The sequence below is a fragment of the Salmo salar genome, chromosome 01 (genome assembly GCF_965601325.2).
Source record: "Salmo salar chromosome 01, fSalSal1, whole genome shotgun sequence".
Lineage (NCBI taxonomy): Eukaryota > Metazoa > Chordata > Actinopteri > Salmoniformes > Salmonidae > Salmo > Salmo salar.
Genome location: NC_138291.1, coordinates 77,726,839 through 77,748,919, shown reverse-complemented (window position 1 = coordinate 77,748,919; position 22,081 = coordinate 77,726,839). Strand labels below are relative to the sequence as shown.

General features: G+C 41.4%; 2 protein-coding genes across 3 annotated transcripts in view; one reads left to right on the top strand and one right to left on the bottom strand.

The window, feature by feature from the left end:
- LOC106613040 (semaphorin-4G) overlaps window positions 1-22,081 on the top strand; it is a 62,852-nt gene that overhangs the window by 22,092 nt on the left and 18,679 nt on the right. Inside the window, exon 3 of the mRNA XM_014214923.3 lies at window positions 21,622-21,770. Within this exon, the coding sequence (XP_014070398.1) occupies window positions 21,622-21,770 (149 nt within the window). The remainder of the gene's footprint in view (window positions 1-21,621; window positions 21,771-22,081) is intronic.
- On the bottom strand, window positions 16,690-18,567 carry LOC106613051 (tubulin beta-4A chain-like). 2 transcript variants are annotated; one of them, XM_045722591.2, is made up of 3 exons: window positions 18,511-18,567; window positions 18,253-18,361; window positions 16,690-17,770 (listed from the first exon to the last, which is right to left on the bottom strand). In XM_045722591.2, the coding sequence occupies exons 1-3, from the start codon at window positions 18,565-18,567 to the stop codon at window positions 16,710-16,712; spliced, it is 1,227 nt and encodes a 408-aa protein (XP_045578547.1). In that variant the 3' UTR covers window positions 16,690-16,709. The 2 variants fall into 2 exon arrangements, with proteins under 2 accessions (XP_045578547.1, XP_045578548.1); XM_045722592.2 differs by lacking the exon at window positions 18,253-18,361 and adding an exon at window positions 17,911-18,013.

Here is a 22,081-nt window from a genome sequence, read left to right as displayed (position 1 = left end):
CTCTGACTGGGATTCAAATATTGAGAGGTTGTTCTGTTTGACTTTGCTGTCTATAATAGGAAGCAGAATGGGATTTGTTCTGACATTCGATTAAGAAGCCCTCTTCTTTCTTAAGTCTATTGTGTTCTTATTAAACTAGGAGCTTGTTTAATTAAGGGAAGTTTGTAATCATTAATTTTCATTTCTCCTTCCCAGCACTCTTATTATTATGACTTTATCATTAGTATTATTAGGTTATAATAATAATTAATTCAATATTAATTATCTTTCAGCTAATGGCTTTGCTGACTGAATGCACAATTGAATGCAGTTTTAATTGCATTGATATCTACTTCCATTTGGGTAAAGGCCTCTTGGAAGGTAGACGGTACCAGGGTAGCTAATGGTAAAATCTTAATATTTATTTGGTCCAATGATGAAGATGCTCATAGGAGACGATGACCTAGACCACGTTATATTTATTTTCAGAAGCGGTCAAGACTCCACCTCCCCCGCAGCTTACCCTCCTTCACTATCACATACTGATTATAATTTAGTCAGGTTTTTATATTTTGTTATGTAATTTTGGATGTTTAAGGTTTGTTTTTCTTTATCTTAATGTTGGCCAAATATGTTCAATATTGTCAGATGGGTTTTATTGCTCTTCCATTGCTTGTTGTGGATTCTGTAACAGCAGCAAACCCCCATGATTTTAAAGATAACTACTATTCTTTTGAAAGGAATTCATTCGCCTAAACAAAAGTATTTACTCAGCTTAAAAGAGAAAAGGTACAGATTGTTCTCCTACAGGACAGACATCTGACTGACTTGGAACATTAGAAATTAAAACGAGACTGTATAGGCAAAGTGTTGTACTCATCCTATAATTCTAAAAGCAGAGGGGCTGTCATTCTTATTCACAAAAATCTCCCTTTTACACTGGAATGCGAGCATAATCAACTGGGATCAATTCATGCACCTCATTTTTACCTAAATACCTTTATTGCAAAACTTGTAAATGATGCGGCCTCACTGGCGATACCATTTTGTAATTTAGGAGATTATAATTGTCCATTGAACCCACTGGTCAATCAAAAATCATTTCTGTCTGCATGATGCCTGGAGGATTATGCATCCAAATGAGAATAACTTTTCTTTTTATTCTGCCAGACATAAATCTTTTTCTAGAATTGACTACTTTCTAACTTCACAACTGGTTTTAGACTGAACACAGTCTTGTGATATCAAAATCATGTGTTTGTTGGACCATTCCCAGGTCAGCATGGTAATTTTCCCACCTGACAGGGAGCAATCTAAAAGAAGGTAGCATTTAAACCCTATGCTATTTAACACACCTGAATTCACTGTCTTTTTAAAGAAACAATGGAATCTCTATATGGAGAATAATGACACCCCTAACCTATCTCCTTCAATAATTTGGGAAGCAGGCAAGGCACTGAAAGAAAACATTTTAACTACATTTGGACTTACTTTTAAGTAAGGCAACTTGAAGATTAATTTAAAAGGACTTCTTCCAAACAGCTGTTCAAAGAATTACAAGCTGCAAGATCAGCGTTAGACCAACTGTTTACAGACAAAGCAGAAGCATATATTTTCCAGGCTAGACACAGATTATATGAACATGGAAATAAACCAAGTTGACTCCTCTTAAGACTGCTAAAGAACAGAGGCTGTACCCTCATTAAAGGATCAATCGGCGGTGGAACGATTCACCACTAGGGAAATAAATACCATTATGAGGGACTACAACCTGTAACTCTACAGCTCCGACTCCAGGAATAATCTGGCTGACATGCAATCCTATCTGGACAAACTATCTCTCCCAACATAACATGTGGGAAACAGAGAATTATTATGCAAGGAGATGTCCAAAGAAGAAATAGGCGATTAGAACCCTTACAAATGGGAAATCGCCAGAACCTGATGGGTTTGGACCAGAGTTTTATAAGAATTGTCAATATTTCATAACGGAACCCCTTTTCAAAATGTATACAGACTCCTTTGCCAGGGGCATGCTCCCTCCCACTTTAAACCATGCTAAAATTGTTCTCATTTTTAAGAAAAATAAACCAGCCAAAGATTGCTCTAGCTATAGGCCTGTGTCGCTTATTAATGTGGACGGTAAGCTCTTATCTAAGATCCTAGCTAGGAGACTAGAAATATTTCTACCAACTTTAATAAAGCTGGACCCAACTGTTTTTATAATGCAAATGCATTCATTCACAAATGTCAGACATCACCTCAGCATAATACAACCCTTTGAGCAATCACAACATCGAGACACTGCTCTCTCATTGGATGCCAAGAAGGCATTTGACCGAGTAGAATGGCCATACCTATTTAAAGTACTTTGAAGTGGGAGAGAATTTCGTTAACTGGATAAAGCTGATATACCATGCCCCCCAGGCCACTGTGATAACAAACGGAAAGCAGTCACCCACTTTTTCATTCTGGGTAGAGGGACGCGCCATGGTTGCCAACTGTCACCTCTGTTATTTGCCTTGGTATTAGAGCCCCTGTCAGAGGCTCTACGTACCCAGGAAGGTCTTAACAGGTGTCAAGATTGAAAAAACAACATTATATCCAGGCAGTATCACAACCGGACGTGATTGGGAGTCCCATAGGGCGGCGCAAAATTGGCCCAGTGTCGTCCGGGTTTGGCTGGGGTAGGCCGTCATTGTAAATAAGAATTTGTTCTTAACTGACTTGCCTAGTTTAAATTTAAAAAAGATAGCAAAATATCATTGCATATAGAGATTTTTTATTAATTTCTAACCCAGAAACCTTTATTCGCATTCTTATTGACTTAATTAAGAGGTTTAGCTCCTTTTTCTGGCTACAAAATGTATTTTAATAAATCAGAAGCTATGCCCCTAGGGAGCTTGAGTGACAACAACACTTTGAATGAGTTTCCGTTCAAATGGACAATTTTTTTTTTTTATCTAGGTATAAAAATGTTGAATAAACGTCACAACCTGTCTAATAGCAGCTAACCTGTCTAACAGCTGCTTTGCACCTGTACTTAGGGCAGTTAATGAAGACCTAGATAGGTGGATAGACCTGCCATCATAATGGATGGGTAGAATTAATATGATTTAAAATGAAGGTTTTCACCAGACTTTTGTTTCTCCAGATGATGCCATTATATATAACAAAAAAATAATTGTAATGAACTCAATAAATACCTCTCAGACTTTATATGGCACAGCACAGAAAAATACCACCAATTAGTAGTGCAGCTGCCGTATAATTTAGGAGGCCTGGCACTACCTAATTTGCTATTTTATAACTGGGCATGTCATGCTCACATAACATGGCTCAGGATGAACATTGCTCTAATTGGGTCAGTAATGACTCCTGTTTCACATCTCCATACTCATTAATCAGTGTTATGACTGGTGATAGAAACTCAGTCAGCACAGAAGTGAAACATAACCCGATTCTTAACAGCATCTTTAAGATCTGGAGAGAGATTTGCAAACACCTTGGGAGAAAGGATTACTTTACTGCACTGACTCCCCTTATAAATAACAAGGTCTTTCCTCGTGGTATCTCTGATTAGCATTTTCCACCTCTGGTACCAGAAAGGTAGAGATGCAATGTAAGATTATGCAAAGGGTTCATAGGACTCCAATTATATGTAATAAAATGAAAGCAGAATTCTCTGATACCAGTTGTAAGTGTAAGAAGGAAGAATGCACTCATAGCCATGTGTTTTGGATTTTCCCATTAATTAAAATGTTCTGAGAAAATGTCAAAACAAAGCTGGAGGGCATGTTCATATAAGAATGGACCAATGGCTATTTGTACTACAGCAACACATTTTGTGACAGTCAAATTATTAATTGTATGTAACGAAAATGTTAATGATATGAATGAGAAAAAAAAAGATTAAAGCAATGAAAAATTAAGAGCAGAGAACTGAAAGGGAATGTGTAATTCTTATTGTTTTTGTATGTTTTTTTATTTGTTTTGGTGTTTGTTGGTTATGATTTGTTTCATTTTGTCATTTAAATATATCTACATATGTAAAATTTGTTTGACGTTGACCTGAAACAAGTAACATTAAATAATAATTATAATAATTACGACAACAACAAAAAATATCTATACAGTTGAAGTCGGAAGTTTACATACACCTTAGCCAAATACATTTAAACTCAGTTTTTCACAATTTCTGACATTTAATCCTAGTAAAAATTCCCTGTCTTAGGTCAGTTAGGATCACCACTTTATTTTAAGAATGTGAAATGTCAGAATAATATTAGAGAGAATGATTTATTTCAGCTTTTATTTCTTTCATCACATTCCCAATGGGTCAGAAGTTTACATACTGTACACTCAATTAGTATTTGGTAGCATTGCCTTTAAATTGTTTAACTTGGGTCAAATGTTTCGGGTAGCCTTCCACAAGCTTCCCACAATAAGTTGGGTGAATTTTGGCCTATTCCTCCTGACAGAGCTGGTGTAACTGAGTCAGGTTTGTAGGCCTCCTTGCTCGCACATGCTTTTTCAATTCTGCCCACACATTTTCTATGGGATTGAGGTCAGGGCTTTGTGATGGCCACTCCAATACCTTGACTTTGTTGTCCTTAAGCCATTTTGCCACAACTTTGGAAGTATGCTTGGGGTCGTTGTCCATTTGGAAGACCAATTTGCGACCAAGCTTTAACTTCCTGACTGATGTCTTGAGATGTTGCTTCAATATATACACATAATTTTCCATCCTCATGATGCCATCTATTTTGTGAAGTGCACCAGTCCCTCTTGCAGCAAAGCACCCCCACAACATGATGCTGCCACCCCCGTGCTTCACGGTTGGGATGTTGTTCTATGGCTTGCAAGCCTCCCCCTTTTTCCTCGAAACATGATGATGGTCATTATAGCCAAACAGTATTAATTTTGTTTCATCAGACCAGAGGACATTTCTCCAAAAAGTGTGATCTTTGTCCCCATGTGCAGTTGCAAACCGTGGTCTGGCTTTTTTACGGAGGTTTTGGAGCAGTGGCTTCTTCCTTGCTGAGTGGCCTTTCAGGTTATGTCAATATAGGACTTGTTTTACTGTACCTGTTTCCTCCAGCATCTTCACAAGGTCCTTTGCTGTTGTTCTGGGATTGATTTGCACTTTTCACACCAAAGTACGTTCATCTGTAGGAGACAGAACGTGTCTCCTTCCTGAGCGGTATGACGGCTGCATGGTCCCATGTTGTTTATACTTGCATACTATTGTTTGTGCAGATGAACGTGGTACCTTCAGGCATTTGGAAATTGCTCCCAAGGATGAACCAGACTTGTGGAGGTCTACCATTTTTTTTCTGAGGCCTTGGTTGATTTCTTTTGATTTTCCCATGATGTCAAGCAAAGAGGCACTGAGTTTGAAGGTAGGCCTTGAAATACATCCACAGGTACACCTCCAATTGACTCAAATGATGTCAATTAGCGTAACAGAAGCTTCTAAAGCCATGACATAATTTTCTGAAATTTTCCAAGATGTTTTAAGGAACAGTCAACTTAGTGTATGTAATCTTCTGACCCACTGGAATTGTGATACAGTGAATTATAAGTGAAATAATCTGTCTGTAAACAATTGTTGGAAAACTTTCTTGTGTCATGCACAAAGTAGACCAACTTGCCAAAACTATAGTTTGTTAACAAGAAATTTGTGGAGTGGTTGAAAAACAAGTTTTAATGACTCCAACCTAAGTGAATGTAAACTTTCGACTTCATCTGTATATATTTATAAAAGAATACCTCATGATATGCTATAGACCATACTATTTACGAAGAGTTTATCTGTATTTTTTTTTCCTTCATACTCTCTTCTGCCTTAGTGAAGCAAAATGCTAGGATTACCCTGACTGGTCTCTGCCTGGGGTCTCCAAATCACTAAGTCCGCCCCTAAACTCAGGCATTGTCTCTGCAACAGACATTGTCCCGCTGTGTGTGTGTGTGTGTGTGTGTGTGTGTGTGTGTGTGTGTGTGGGGGGGGGGGGGGGGGGGGGGGGGGGGGGGGGGGGGGGGGGGGGCATTGTCTTTCACAATTCTGCTTACAGAAGATCTCACACGATTCCGGGAGAGAATACAATAGGCTCGTAATACTGTCATACAGAAGTAATGTAATATGGAACCTGTCCTTTGTGTCTGATTAATCTCAATGCTAGTCACTGGGAAGTAAAAAAACCTGAAGAAAGATAGGATTTCAATCCTAGTATAAGAAAAAGAAAGTAAATTCACATTGTCATCACAAGACTTAACTTTGCCCATGCTCTACCAAGGTTTTCCAGCAACGTAGTGTAATACATATAAAACGTATAAGCAGAGGAGGTTGGTGGCACCTTAATTGGGGAGCAAAGGCTCGTGATAATGGCTGGAGTGGAGTAAATGTAACTTCCATGTGTTTGATGCCATTCCATCCACTCCGTTCCAACCATTAGTATGAGCCGTCCTCCCCTCAGCAGCCTCCACTGCATATAAGGGTGGTTTTCCGTACTAAACTAACAAACAGTAGAGATTTTACCTTGGAAGTGCTTCTTAGTCCAGGGAAATCGGCCCATAGAGAGGCACTTGTTATTGATAAGTCGCTAGATAACCTGTTAGGGCTAGGGGGCAGTATTGACACGGCTGGATAAAAAACGTACCCGATTTAATCTGGTTACTACTCCTGCCCAGTAACTAGAATATGCATATAATTATTGGCTTTGGATAGAAAACACTCCAAAGTTTCTAAAACTGTTTGAATGGTGTCTGTGAGTATAACAGAACTCAAATGGCAGGTCAAAACCTGAGAGATTCCTTTACAGGAAGTGGCCTGTCTGACCATTTATTGTCTTTCTTTGACATCTCATTCAATTACAAAGGATCTCTGCGGTAACGTGACACTTCCCACGGCTCCAATAGGCTCTCAGAGCCCGGGAAAAACCTGAATGTCGTCATTCTAGCCCCAGGCTGAAACACATTATCGCCTTTCTCAAGTGGCCGATCAAGGGACTGTGGGCTTAGGCGCATGCACTGGCCGCCCCCGTCTTTGTGTTTTTTCCTCTGTTTGCCGAAAAGGAGATTCCCGGTCGGAATATTATCGCTTTTTTATGAGATAAATTGCATAAAAATTGATTTTAAACAGCGGTTGACATGCTTCGAGGTACGGTATTGGAATATTTAGAAATGTTTTGTCACGAATTGCGACATGCGCGACCCTGATTTACCATTTCGGATAGTGTCTGGGACGCACGAACAAAACATCGCTATTCGGATATAACGATGGATTATTTTGGACCAAACCAACATTTGTTATTGAAGTAGCAGTCCTGGGAGTGCATTCTGACGAAGACAACAAAAGGTAATCAAACTTTTATAATAGTAAATCTGATTTTGGTGAAGGCTAAACTTGCCGGGTGTCTAAATAGCTAGCCCTGTGATGGCTGGGCTATGTACTTAGAATATTGCAAAATGTGCTTTCACCAAAAAGCAATTTTAAAATCGGACATATCGAGTGCATAGAGGAGTTCTGTATCTATAATTCTTAAAATAATTGTTATGCTTTTTGTGAACGTTTATCGTGAGTAATTTAGTAAATTGTTAGTAAATTCCCCGGAAGTTTGCGGGGGGTATGCTAGTTCTGAACGTCACATGCTAATGTAAAAAGCTGTTTTTTGATATAAATATGAACTGGATTGAACAAAACATGCATGTATTGTATAACATAATGTCCTAGGGTTGTCATCTGATGAAGATCATCAAAGGTTAGTGCTGCATTTAGCTGTCTTCTGGGTTTTTGTGACATTATATGCTAGCTTGAAAAATGGGTGTCTGATTATTTCTGGCTGGGTACTCTGCTGACATAATCTAATGTTTTGCTTTCGTTGTAAAGCCTTTTTGAAATCGGACAGTGTGGTTAGATTAACGAGAGTCTTGTCTTTAAATAGCTGTAAAATAGTCATATGTTTGAGAAATTGAAGTAATAGGATTTGTAAGGTATTTGAAAATCGCGCCACTGGATTACACTGGCTGTTACGTAGGTGGGACGATTACGTCCCGCCTAGCCCATAGAGGATAAGGAGCTACACAGTACACTCTGTTAATAAAAAGTGATTATTAAGAACCTAAAAGGAGAATCCTTTTTGGTTCCCTTTCCACATATGGTTCTACAGTGCCTTGCAAAAGTATTCACCCCCTTGGCATTTTTACTATTTTGTTGCATTACAACATGCAATTTAAATAGATTTTTATTTGTATTTATGTAATGAACATACACAAAATAGTGCAAAATGGTGAAGTGAAATGAAAAAAATTGTTTCAAAAAATTCGAAACAATTAAATACGCAAAAGTGGTGTGTGCATATGTATTTTCAGAAGTCACATAATTAGTTAGATTGCACACAGGTGGACTTTACTTAAGTGTCACATGATCTGTCACATGACCTCAGTGTGTGTGTTTGTGTGTGTGTGTGTGTGTGTGTGTGTGTGTGTGTGTGTGTGTGTATATATATATAATATACACACACACACACACACACACACACACACACTGAGGTCATATATATATATACTGCTCAAAAAAATAAAGGGAACACTAAAATAACACATCCTAGATCTGAATGAATGAAATAATCTTATTAAATACTTTTTTCTTTACATAGTTGAATGTGCTGACAACAAAATCACACAAAATAATCAATGGAAATCCAATTTATCAACCCATGGAGGTCTGGATTTGGAGTCACACTCAAAATTAAAGTGGAAAACCACACTACAGGCTGATCCAACTTTGATGTAATGTCCTTAAAACAAGTCAAAATGAGGCTCAGTAGTGTGTGTGGCCTCCACGTGCCTGTATCACCTCCCTACAACGCCTGGGCATGCTCCTGATGAGGTGGCAGATGGTTCCTGAGGGATCTCCTCCCAGACCTGGACTAAAGCATTCGCCAACTCCTGGACAGTCTGTGGTGCAATGTGGCGTTGGTGGATGGAGCGAGACATGATGTCCCAGATGTGCTCAATTGGATTCAGGTCTGGGGAACGGGCGGGCCAGTCCATAGCATCAATGCCTTCCTCTTGCAGGAACTGCTGACACACTCCAGCCACATGAGGTCTAGCATTGTCTTGCATTAGGAGGAACCCAGGGCCAACCGCACCAGCATATGGTCTCACAAGGGGTCTGAGGATCTCATCTCGGTACCTAATGGCAGTCAGGCTACCTCTGGCGAGCACATGGAGGGCTGTGCGGCCCCCCCAAAGAAATGCCACCCCACACCATGACTGACCCACCGCCAAACCGGTCATGCTGGAGGATGATGCAGGCAGCAGAACGTTCTCCACGGCGTCTCCAGACTGTCACGTCTGTCACATGTGCTCAGTGTGAACCTGCTTTCATCTGTGAAGAGCACAGGGCGCCAGTGGCGAATTTGCCAATCTTGGTATTCTCTGGCAAATGCCGTCCTGCACGGTGTTGGGCTGTAAGCACTACCCCCACCTGTGGACGTCGGGCCCTCATGGAGTCTGTTTCTGACCGTTTGAGCAGACACATGCACATTTGTGGCCTGCTGGAGGTCATTTTGCAGGGCTCTGGCAGTGCTTCTCCTGCTCCCCCTTGCACAAAGACGGAGGTAGCGGTCCTGCTGCTGGGTTGTTGCCCTCCTATGGCCTCCTCCACGTCTCCTGATGTACTGGCCTGTCTCCTGGTAGCACCTCCATGCTCTGGACACTACGCTGACAGACACAGCAAACCTTCTTGCCACAGCTCACATTGATGTGCCATCCTGGATGAGCTGCACTACCTGAGCCACTTGTGTGGGTTGCAGACTCCGTCTCATGCTACCACTAGAGTTAAAGCACCGCCAGCATTCAAAAGTGACCAAAACATCAGCCAGGAAGCATAGGAACTGAGAAGTGGTCTGTGGTTACCACCTGCAGAACCACTCCTTTATTGGGGGTGTCTTGCTAATTGCCTATAATTTCCACCTGTTGTCTATTCCATTTGCACAACAGCATGTGACATTTATTGTCAATCAGTGTTGCTTCCTAAGTGGACAGTTTGATTTCACAGAAGTGTGATTGACTTGGAGTTACATTGTGTTGTTTAAGTGTTCCCTTTATTTTTTTGAGCAGTATGTATGTATGTATGTATGGTATGTATGTATGTATGTATGTATGTATGTATGTATGTATGTATGTATGTATGTATGTATGTATGTATGTATGTATGTATGTATGTATGTATGTATGTATGTATGTATGTATGTATGTATGTATGTATGTATGTATGTATGTATGTATGTATGTATATATATATATATATCCTGTTCTGAAAGGCACCAGTCTCCAACACCACTAAGCAAGGGGCACCACCAAGCAAGCGGCATCATGAAGACCAAGGAGCTCTCCAAACAGGCCAGGGACAAAGTTGTGGAGAAGTACAGATCAGGGTTGGGTTATAAAAAAATATCAGAAACTTTGAACATCCCACGGAGCACCATTAAATCCATTATTAAGAAATGGAAAGAATGTGGCACCACAACAAACCTGCCAAGAGAGGGCTGCCTACCAAAACTCACAGACCAGGCAAGGAGGGCATTAATCAGAGGCAACAAAGAGACCAAAGATAACCCAGAAGGAGCTGCAAAGCTCCACAGCGGAGATTGAATTATTTGTCCGTAGGACCGCATTAAGTCATACACTCCACAGAGCTGGGCTTTATGGAAGAGAGGCCAGAAAGAAATAAGCAAACAAGTTTGGTGTTTACCAAAAGGCATGTGGGAGACTCCCCAAACATATGGAAGAAGGTAATCTGGTCAGATGAGACTAAAATTGAGCTTGTCTGGCACAAACCCAACACCTCTCATCCCCCGAGAACACCATCCCTACAGTGAAGCATGGTGATAGCAGCATCATGCTGTGGGGGATGTATTTCATCGCAGGGACGGTGAAACTGGTCAGAATTGAAGGAATGATGGATGGTGCTAAATACGGGGAAATTCTTGAGGGAAACCTGTTTCAGTCTTCCAGAGATTTGAGACTGGGACGGAGGGTTAGTAGTTATACACGCTCAAGTTTTCATATTTTTGGTCTTATTTCTTGTTTGTTTCACAATAAAACGTATTTTGCATCTTCAAAGTTGTAGGCATGTTGTGTAAATCAAATGATACAAACCCTACAAAAATCAATTTTAATTCCAGGTTGTAAGGCAACAAAATATGAAAAATGCAAAGGGTGGTGAATACTTTTGCAATCAATCCACTGTACATGAAAACCAAAATGATTATACCAGGTACAAATAAGGGTTATTTTATGGGACAGCCAACCTTTTTCTAAGAGTGTACATTTATTGTTGATGACTAAGTGTGTGAGTGCTCAGCCACAGTTGCAGATAAGAATCTTCTTAATACAAATGAAACAAAATATACCAGCTGCTAGTACCTTCACGAGGTGAAGAAATCAGACATTTCTTGTCCACAAGTCTTCTCTTTCCAGGAATCAGGATAGAAAATGTTGATCTAGCATCAGATTCCCCCTGTCCATGTGATGTTATTTGTTGTGAACAAAAGGCTAAACTGATCCTGAAAGAATTGCCACACTGGGGGAACCTTTCCAGTTCAAAAAGGTTCCTTGAGGAACCCCTCTGAAAAGGGTATTTGACGAATCCCTCTTGTAAAGGTATTATTTTTACATTTTTAATAATATATTGTAGAGGTGGCAGCCTATCAGAAGATTGGAGGTGTGGCTTATTGGAGGTGTGACTTTCATATATGTATTTTTGGCCACCCGTTAGAGTAAATGTAATTTCTGTTCATCATGTTTAAGCTTGTACACTGCAAATTAAAATCTTCCTTAAATATGTATGCATATTACATATTCTAATATAATATTAATAATACTAACATTGCTGATTACTTAAAGTAATAAAGTGGTAACTATTCCAACTTATTTTTTTTTTTTTGGCACAGGCTTTTGAGGAACTCAGTGTTCAACCTTAACATGTGATGACAATACAACAGAACAGATGAACCGGAATGACATTTACTCCACGGGTGGCCTAAAAATATACATCTGAAAGCCACTTTCATTTTGAATTTCAATGTTCTAGCATGTCTACCTACATGCCATTTGTTGGGAGAGTTGTCTGTCTGAAAAGGACCCTCCCCGGGAACATTTTGTTTTTCCCTTTTAGAATTTAACAAGACAGTCTGTGTGGGAATCATGACCTTAGGCACTGCGGTTACCTGTTGGTCGGGTTTCTGAGACTAAGCCCAGCCTTCACAGTCTTTATCATTGAGTCTGTGCCTCAGGAATTTTTATTTATTTTTGAAATATTGTTTTAGGACTATCATTTCCTCCACCAGGCTAGATGGATGTCATATGGTACAATCTGTTTGTCTCCCCTCTTTCCGTAGGCGTAGGCTATTGGTTACACTCAAGACAAGGTTGTTTTTAGTTATCTAAGTTTGTCAGTGTCATTTCGTAAATTTTTGTGGTATTAAAAAATATTACAAATGTCTCCATGTAATGTGTTTAGAAAAGGCAAACATTTTCCTGGACCTCCTAAAATTGACCCCTGGGGCTGAGCCTCGAATGTGCCTCTATTCAGAATGGTCTTTTTAAATTTGTGAGTTCAATTAACTTTTAAGTTGTAAGTTAAATTAACATATTAGGCTGCAGTGACTAGGACTACTGTTACCGAATGTAGGCTAGAGAGCCTGCAGGTCCCGACAGAGATCATTGCGGCGGTCAGACAACTTTTTTTTGTCCAGCTGATTATTTGGAAATTGTCTTTCTACTTTGTATGCTGTAGCCTAGGCCAACCAATTGTATTAAATGCACATCTGTCGCGTTATTCGCCCTCATCATTGGCTTCATGTTCTGTAGTCTACCTCTCCTTGCCTAGTTGGGCATGCAAGATCAAGTGCACCTATGTGTGTGGTCTCAATACAATAGAGTAGGCTGCCTATGCATGGGCGGAGAATCACGTGGCAGTTATCTTTCCAAGGAAATTGACTTAAATATAATTTGTAGTGATGAGTCGTTCGCGAACGAGTCGGGCTCTTGTAGGTGAACGTTAGCAGCCGACTCCCATATCAGAAGAGCCGAATCTATTTATAAAAAAATAAAGATATGAATAATCAAAAGATTTTCATGAATAGAATTAACTAATTCAAAGAACGAAAAAATAAGTAAAATAATATAGGCTTAAATGCTCAAGCGCACACATTCGTTCTGACTGTCTGCTCAGACTAACAGCCTCACCTGTTGTTCCTGTCAATCAGACACGCAGTGTCAACCAATGAACCAAAGATGCATGAGGGAGGGCCGAGCCAACTCACTCACAGTCACACACTTAGCAGCCGAGGAGAGAGAGGAAGGACAGCTGTGAAAACAACCGCTGGAAAATGATTCGGAAGCACAGTAGCATTTGGATGCATTTTAATAATGTAGACAATGTTAGAGCACAGTGTAGAATTTGCCAAAACTAAATCTCATATAAAGCCGGTTCTACGCACAACCTACAGCGGCATATGCGAACTGTGCACCCAATTATGAAGCTAGCTGTAGTGGAGCTTCGAGAAACTAGCAGGCCTGCTAGTGATAGTGGTGGAGCCAGCACCTCCACATGTGGAGATGTATCCACTCAGTCAAGTAGGCCTACTCCGCTACCCACAGCAACAGTCTTCTATGGACCAGTTTATGCCAAAGTCTGTGTCTGTAGCAGAACAAGGCCAAATTGATATTGCATTGGCTAAAATGATTGCCACCGATTTCTAGCCAATTATAGCAATAGTCTAAATCCAATGTACACAATTTCAAGCAGGAAAACCCTTTCAAAATCACTTATTCCACAACTGTACGAGAGCACACAGGCTTCAGTGTGGGAAAGAGTCCAAAAAGCTACTGCAGTTTGTCTTACCACTGACTGCTGGACATCAAGGGTAACCACTTCTTACGTGTCGGTTACATGTCACTTCATTGAAGATTTTTCGATGTCTAGCTGTCTTCTGGACTGCTTTGAGTTCAGCTACAGATACACCTCAGAGAACTTGGCAGAGGAACTGTTGAGAGTGGCCAGAGAATGGAAAGTAGATGGAAAAGTGGTCTGTTGTGTTAGCGACAATGCAGCTAACATAACCAAAGCCATTAAAATGTTAAAATGGACCCATCATCCATGTCTTGCCCACACAATCAACCTGATTGTAAGAGATGCTCTGAAGGTGATGAAGCCCACTGTGGACAAAGTGAAAGCAGCTGTGGAATACTTCCAGATGGGGATGCCTAAGGGATGCCTAAGCTGAGGCCTAAACAAGACTGCACTACAAGGTGGAATTCAACATTTTATATGTTGAAGCGGTTTCTTGAGTCAACGGATGCCATCATCTCTACCCTGGCCATTGTCAATGCACCTGTTGATGCTCTGACCCAAGAGGAATGGGAGGTGGTGGTGGAGGTGTGCAGAGTCTTGGAACCCTTTGAGCAGGTCACTGTGGAGATCAGTGGAGAGAGGTACAGTAAGCAGTTATAACTACATCATTATTTAATCCAGTATTATATATGTATATGAGCAGTAGATGAGAATATAGTATCAGGAGACAAAACATGAACCTGAACTAATAAGTTACTCTCTTTTCAGCTATGTGACAGTCTCAAAAAGGATACTCCTGTGTAAGGGTCTGCGACGAATCACAGCCAGCCGCCAGAGACAAGCAAATGTATCCACATGACGTGACAGAGTTGATGGACACCCTATGTTCATCATTGGACAGAAAGTTCCACAGAATGGAGTATAATCACGTGCTATCAGAAACCGCTGCAATTGACCTCAGGTTTAAGAAGTTAGCCTTCAGTGATGCCAGAGCGATTGATGAGGCTCTTCAAAGAACAACCTCAGCCTCAGGGAGGGACAGCCCCAGCGGTCAGCTGGCTCAGGCACCAGGGCAACAGGAAGAAGAGGGATCAGATGGAGCAGAAGCACCAGCGGTAGTGCCACAAACGTCTGCTGTTTGGATGCTGTTTGACGAGAGAGCAACTGGGGATGCAGCACGAAGGAATCCCTCAACAGAAGCCATAATGGAGGTCCGGTCCTTTTTGGAGGAGCCCCTCCAAAGAAGAACAAGGCCTCTGTCTACCCACAGCTTACTAAAGTCATGACAGGGAGACTCTGCATAGTGGCCACATCCGTTCCCTCTGAGAGGGTCTTCTTGAAAACGGGACAAATAATTACTGACAGAAGAAACCGCATCAGCCCCTCAAGTGAGGCAGCTTGCATTTCTGAATGCAAATCTCTCATAAAAGAAAAATATGGTCAGCATTGCTGTGTGCTGCTGGTTATAACATGGCAATAAAGAAGAGAGAGAAAAGAGGGACCAGTTTAATGTTTTAAGTGGGATGCTGCAGTTTTGCACATTGTTATTTATTTTTCTTTGATAAGGTGCAATATTCTATTATTGTTCAGATTGTATTCGTTTTGAATTGTTACATTTATATGAACTTTGTTTATATACATTAAAAAAGTTATACTTTAAATGCAAATGTTTAATAGCATTCTTTTTCATAACAAACCAATGCATATTTAAATACATTGTGTTTAAGGTAGAGTATGATTTAATTAGAATTGTTTTAACACCATCATAGTCAAACTATCAAACTGTTTGACTTGAAAAAATACAAAACTTTTTTTTTAAGCAGCCAAAAGAGCCTGCTCTTTTTGGTGAGCTGAGCCGAACGAGCCGGCTCACTGAAAAGAGCCGGAATGTCCATCACTAATAATTTGGCTATAGTTTACTACAATGTCTTGTTAATGGAAAGAATTGGAGGGCGCTCAACTAACTTAAGGCCATGTGCAATAAAAACATATCATCATTGAAAAGGAAAAGGCGCAACGTGCGCATACCATTGTTCAGCGAGCGTTGCGCTTTTTCAATAAATATTGATTACCCATTTATTTGTCTCTGCCTGCAAATCGTTCCGCTCCTAAAATGTAGGCTATATGCTAAATGTAGCTCAAGAAACTGCAAGTGTCTGCTCTCTCTCCAACTCTGCTTTCTTTATGCTACATCTATCCTATTGGCTGATAGGCCTATAGCCATGTACCGATTGCCTAATATAATGGACCACGTGGGAATCTGGTCATTTAACCTTTTTTTCTTTTTCTTGAGGTTATTTTTGCACATCTTGATATTGCCTATAGGGCGTCAAATTGCTGGGACCATGGCTGGCAAGCGAACTGCTTCACATATGCCTAAAATAACATAGTGCATACCTGTAGCCTAGACCTCCTTATCACATTAGGAATGATATTTTATTGTTCCTCTGCAAATGCGACGATAAATGCATGCAATGGTTTATTATAAAGGTGAACTTTGACTCCCACCAACCATAACCATAGAAATAGAATTCCAAACATTGTGCAGTACGGCAAAACAAAATCTTAACTTTAATAATATAAATATTGCCTAACACATAATGCATTCAGGAGAAGAAGTTAATTACAAAGTGGCTTCAATATGGGTTATATACATAATAAGTGCTACTTGAAGTCACTATCAATTTCTTAGATGGCAAGGCATTTTAGGACACTGCTTGGGCTAACTGCTATAGACACTCAGACAAAGCAACAAAAAAATCGTGAAAATGTCATTGGATGCATTTGCACCATCATTACGATTTTGTTGGTGTTGGTACGGCCCATTATTTGATGGTTTAAGAAAGTTACATTTTGGTTCTGGATCTCAGACTATTCCTTTTTCTTCCTCTTCATCCTCAAACACCACCTCCTCAGCGGTGGCATCCTGGTACTGCTGGTACTCAGACACCAGGTCATTCATGTTGCTCTCGGCCTCGGTGAACTCCATCTCGTCCATTCCCTCTCCGGTGTACCAGTGCAGGAAAGCCTTGCGACGGAACATGGCGGTGAACTGCTCAGAGAGACGCTTGAACAGCTCCTGGATGGCTGTGCTGTTGCCTATGAAGGTGGCGGACATCTTGAGTCCAGGGGGTGGGATATTATACACCGCTGTCTTAATGTTGTTGGGGATCCAGTCCACAAAGTAGCTGCTGTTCTTGTTCTGAATGGCCAGCATCTGCTCGTCCACCTCCCTCATAGACATGTGACCCCGGAACACCATCGCTGCTGTGAGGTAGCGCCCGTTACGCGGGTCACAGGCTGCCATCATGTTCTTGGCGTCGAACGCCTGCTGGGTGAGTTCAGGCACGGTGAGGGCACAGTACTGCAGGCCCCCCCTGTTAGTGAGCGGGGCGAAGCCCGGTATGAAGAAGTGCAGGCGGGGGAAGGGTACCATGTTGACGGCCAGCTTGCGGAGGTCGGCGTTGAGCTGGCCTGGGAAACGAAGGCATGTGGTCACCCCGCTCATGGTGGCCGACACCAGGTGGTTGAGGTCTCCGTAGGTGGGTGTGGGGAGCTTGAGCTTGCGGAAGCAGATGTCGTAGATCGCCTCATTGTCGATGCAGAAAGTTTCGTCTGTATTATCTAGAAGCTGGTGAACAGAGAGGGTGGCATTGTAGGGCTCCACCACCGTTTCCGACACCTTAGGGGAGGGGACCACGCTGAAGGTGGCCATCATACGGTCGGGGTACTCCTCCTGGATCTTGTTGATGAGTAGGGTCCCCATGCCAGAGCCTGTGCCCCCGCCCAGGGAGTGGGTAAGCTGGAAGCCCTGGAGACAGTCACAGTTATCTGCCTCCTTCCTCACCACATCCATCACTGCTTCCACTAGCTCAGCTCCCTCCGTGTAGTGGCCCTTAGCCCAGTTGTTACCAGCTCCACTCTGACCTAGAGCATGGGGGGGAGATAAGGTAGTTTGTTATAAGGATAACTTAAGCTGGTTTATGGATGATTTAGGCAGCTATTAATGTACACAGTGAGCAAAATTGGTTTGGTGACATCATGACAAAGCAGAGACCCCCGCTGACCGAAGATGAAATTGTCCGGTTTAAAGAGCTGTCCTATGTGTCCACAGCGCACACTGTCCATGGTTCCTGGCTCCAGGTCCACTAGGATGGATCTGGGGACATACTTGGAGACTGGGGCGAGACAATCACACAGAGACAAGTGATTAGGGGAATGGACTGGATAAATGTGTACATTTCTGCATGAAATTCCCTAATACATTTTAGAACGCAATGAGAATTACTTTGATCACTGTTACTACACTAAACATTTGATTAATACACTAATGTAAATATGCAAGGGATGTTTACAGAGATTGACATAGAATGTTGACTCCTGTATTAAAGACACAGAGAGAGACTCACACGGGGATTCGTTGAAGTAGACACTGATCTTGTCCAGCTGAAGTTTTGAGTCGCCCACATAGTCCCCAGTGCAGTTGATTCCATGCTCCTCACTAATCACCTCCCAGAACTGGACAGAGAGCACACAGTCAAATCTAACCAAACATCACTGAAAAAGAATGATATTGATGATAGAAAGAGGGAGAACATGACAGTGATAGAGAGAGGGGGGGACTGAGTACTGAGGTTGAATTTGTATCTCTTTATATTATACATCACCTTTGCGCCGATCTGGTTGCCACACTGGCCAGCTTGAATGTAAACGATTTCTCGCATCCTTTCCTTTGTGCAATGTGTATTTATCCGCTTGCGGATGTCAGAGAGCCCTGATCCCAGTCTCACACCAAGGTAAAGTGTTTGGGATGTGTTGAATGGACTGTTGACCGGACAATTTATCTTCCACTTCTATTGGACGCCTGTGGGTTTGGCGTGTAGGACTGAGTGGGGTTGCATCCTGGAGCACGGCACTGACTTTAAAATCTATTGGTCTGCATTGTACTCACACAGAGCCTAGTGAGGGATTAGTAGTTAGCACCTGCAGAAGTATCGGACCAGAACCACCACTAGCTACCCCTCAACTGAACATTGTATACATAGTTCTCGTAGTCCTCTGTGACCCCTCGCAGTGTTAGCGACAGCTGCTAAATTCTGTGTTTGATTGTCAGTGTGAGTAAGCCTCCAACGCTAATTAGCCACGCAGTATGGGCTAGCCCGCTAACTTCCTGTCCTGCGAGCAATACAGCTGGATAAATTGGTGCTTTAGCAGAGGCCACCCTTTTCCCTATTTAGTGATCTACATGGGCCCTGGTCAAAAGTAGAGCACTATAAAGGGAATAGGGTTGCCATTTGGTATGCAGATGCTGTATGAAGCAGGCCCTAGGTACATAGGCTACTGCTGAAGCACTTTCAATAAATGATAGGGAAAATGTAATATTTTGTAATGTTCTTCACTTTAGGTCATAATGTGGATCTGACAGGAATCCCTCATAGTCAGATTTATGCAGGTACCAAGGAGGAAGGGGTAACAATGACAAATCCCAAATGGATCCCTCATCAAATCACATTTTATTTGTCACATGCGCCAAATTAACAGGTGTAGACCTTATCGTGAAATGCTTACTTACGAGCCATTCCCAACTAAAATTAAAATATAAAAAATAACACGAGGAATAAAATACACAAGAATTAAGCAATTTACAGGGAGTACCAGTACCATATCAATGTGCAGGGGTACAAGGTGTTTGATGTACATACTTTTTTACAGTACCAGTCAAAAGTTTGGACACACTCATTCCAGGTTTTTTTATTTTATTTTAACTTTTTTCTACGTTGTAGAATAATAGTGAAGACATCAAACCTATGAATTAACACATATGGAATCATGTAGTAACCAAAAAAGTGTTAAAACAAATCAAAATATATTTTGGATTCTAGATTCTTCAAAGTAGCCACCCTTTGCCTTGATGACAGCTTTGCACACTCTTGGCATTCTCTCAACCAGCTTCACCTGGAATGCTTTTCCAACTGTCTCGAAGGAGTGGAAAAGTGTACTTACTGTGAATCTTAAGATGAATGCACAAACTGTAAGTCTCTCTGGATAAGAGCGTCTGCTAAATGACTAAAATGTCAAATGTAATGACTAAAGTGACTGAAATGTAAAAGTGTAAAATAGTCCTGCTGTGTTAACACAACCTAACACATATCTTTATGAGATCCATCCCTGTGTGTTTGATCTTCTTCCTTTCCTACCACATCTGATCAATGGAGAGTTCTAAAAGATCCTGTTCTGTCGCTGTTACTTCACTCATTTGAAAACGGTACCCTTGGATCCTCTATTCTGTGCACATTTGTTATTATCAATGTTGTTTTCCCCTCAACTGCCAGTCATCCCAATTTTCTGAGAATGTGTTATCACACAGCTAATCTTGGGTTCACTAGGGGATTGCAGTGGTATGATTCCAACATATTTTGTTTTAGGAAAAAAACATATATATATTCTCCAGCAAAGTCATTTAAAATCATACCCAAACCATGTGCAGGCGAGCCACCACGCCCTGAACCCTGAACTCAAACAAAACAAGCATTTTAAATGTTCTTGTTTTGCTCTGCTAATATGGAGTTAAAACCTGTGCACAAAACCTGCCTTGAGGACCATTTTTAATTTACAGAACGGGGTAGGCCTACATGGAGGAATTTTGGGGAGGGACATGGTTTAAACATTTCAGTCTAGGGGAGGGTTTAGTGTTTTTATTTCAGTCTAGGGGAGTGTTTAGTGTTTTCATTTCAGCCTACGGGAGGTTTTAGTGTTTTTTTTATTTCAGCCTAGGGGAGGTTTTAGTGCGGATTTTTTCAGCCTAGGGGAGAATTTAGTGTTTTTATTTCAGTCTAGGGGTGGGTTTAGTGTTTTTATTTCAGTCTAGGGGAGGGTTTAGTGTTTTTATTTCAGTCTAGGGGAGGGTTTAGTGTTTTTATTTCAGCCTAGGGGAGGGTTTAGTGTTTTTATTTTAGTCTAGGGGAGGGTTTAGTGTTTTTATTTCAGTCCAGGGGAGGGTTTAGTGTTTTTATTTCAGTCTAGGGGAGGGTTTAGTGTTTTTATTTCAGTCTAGGGGAGGGTTTAGTGTTTTTATTTCAGTCTAGGGGAGGGTTTAATGTTTTTATTTGTCTAGGGGAGGGTTTAGTGTTTTTATTTTAGTCTAGGGGAGGGTTTAGTGTTTCTATTTCAGTCCAGGGGAGGGTTTAGTGTTTTTATTTCAGTCTAGGGGAGGGTTTAGTGTTTTTATTTCAGTCTAGGGGAGGGTTTAGTGTTTTTATTTCATTCCAGGGGAGGGTTTAGTGTTTTTATTTCAGTCTAGGGGAGGGTTTAGTGTTTTTATTTCAGTCCAGGGGAGGGTTTAGTGTTTTTATTTCAGTCTAGGGGAGGGTCTTGTAATTTGTAATTGATAAAAGTTAAATATTTCCAAATGTTTTAGAATGATTTGCTAATTATTGTATCTCTGTGTTCCTGATGCCGACCCTAATCACTCTGTCTGGTCATTAGTATATCATAGCCTCTCAACTGGAGAACTAATTAGAGCAGATGCTATACTGCTGAGTCAGGTTCACACACACCCACAGGCAGGCGCACCCACAGGCACCCACAGGCACACGCACCCACAGGCACACACACACCCACAGGCACACACACACCCACAGGCACATGCACACACAGTGAGCGGCAGAGCAAAAGCTGTGTCACTGGGTGGACATGTAAGAGGGCACTTTCATAAATTATTATTCATTCTTTATCTCTCATCCCTCCTCTCATCCCTCCCGTCCTCTATCTCCCCCCAGGTCTGTTGGGCTGCAGGCGTTTCCAGTCCTCAGTAGTGAACTACAGTACTCTGCTACTAGAGGAGGACAGGGGTCTTCTCTATGTGGGGGCCCGGGGGGCCGCGTTCTCTCTCAACGCCACAGACATCTCAGACAGCACAGCTCGCACTGTAAGAGAGCGAGAGAGCAAGAGAGAGAGAGCGAGATTGTGCATGCGTGTGATTTCAGGGAACTTACAGTAGAGGATTTAGGATCCTACCACTCCCACTATTTTATACTAAACATCTTTATTGCAAGGTAAACAACCCCACCTTGAGTCATTGGCTAGGTCCTAATTATCACTCCTTCCTCCCAAAGTGTGCACTTGTTCACTTTCCTCCAATGATTTGAAAGACATGACTGATATAAAAAATGTGGGTCATGCCTACACCAATCCAATGCTTTTCAGATTTGTGGGAACTGGGAAGTAGTGAACGAGTGT

Excerpts from the sequence above, each read along its gene's own strand:
- LOC106613051 (XM_045722591.2), bottom strand. The coding sequence starts at position 18,567 with ATGCGAGAAATCGTTTACATTCAAGCTGGCCAGTGTGGCAACCAGATC. Across the intron at positions 18,362-18,510 it reads GCAACCAGATCGGCGCAAAG|TTCTGGGAGGTGATTAGTGA; the intron begins GTGATGTATAAT and ends CTCTCTGTCCAG. Across the intron at positions 17,771-18,252 it reads CTACTTCAACGAATCCCCGT|GTCAGAGTGGAGCTGGTAAC; the intron begins GTGAGTCTCTCT and ends CCCATGCTCTAG.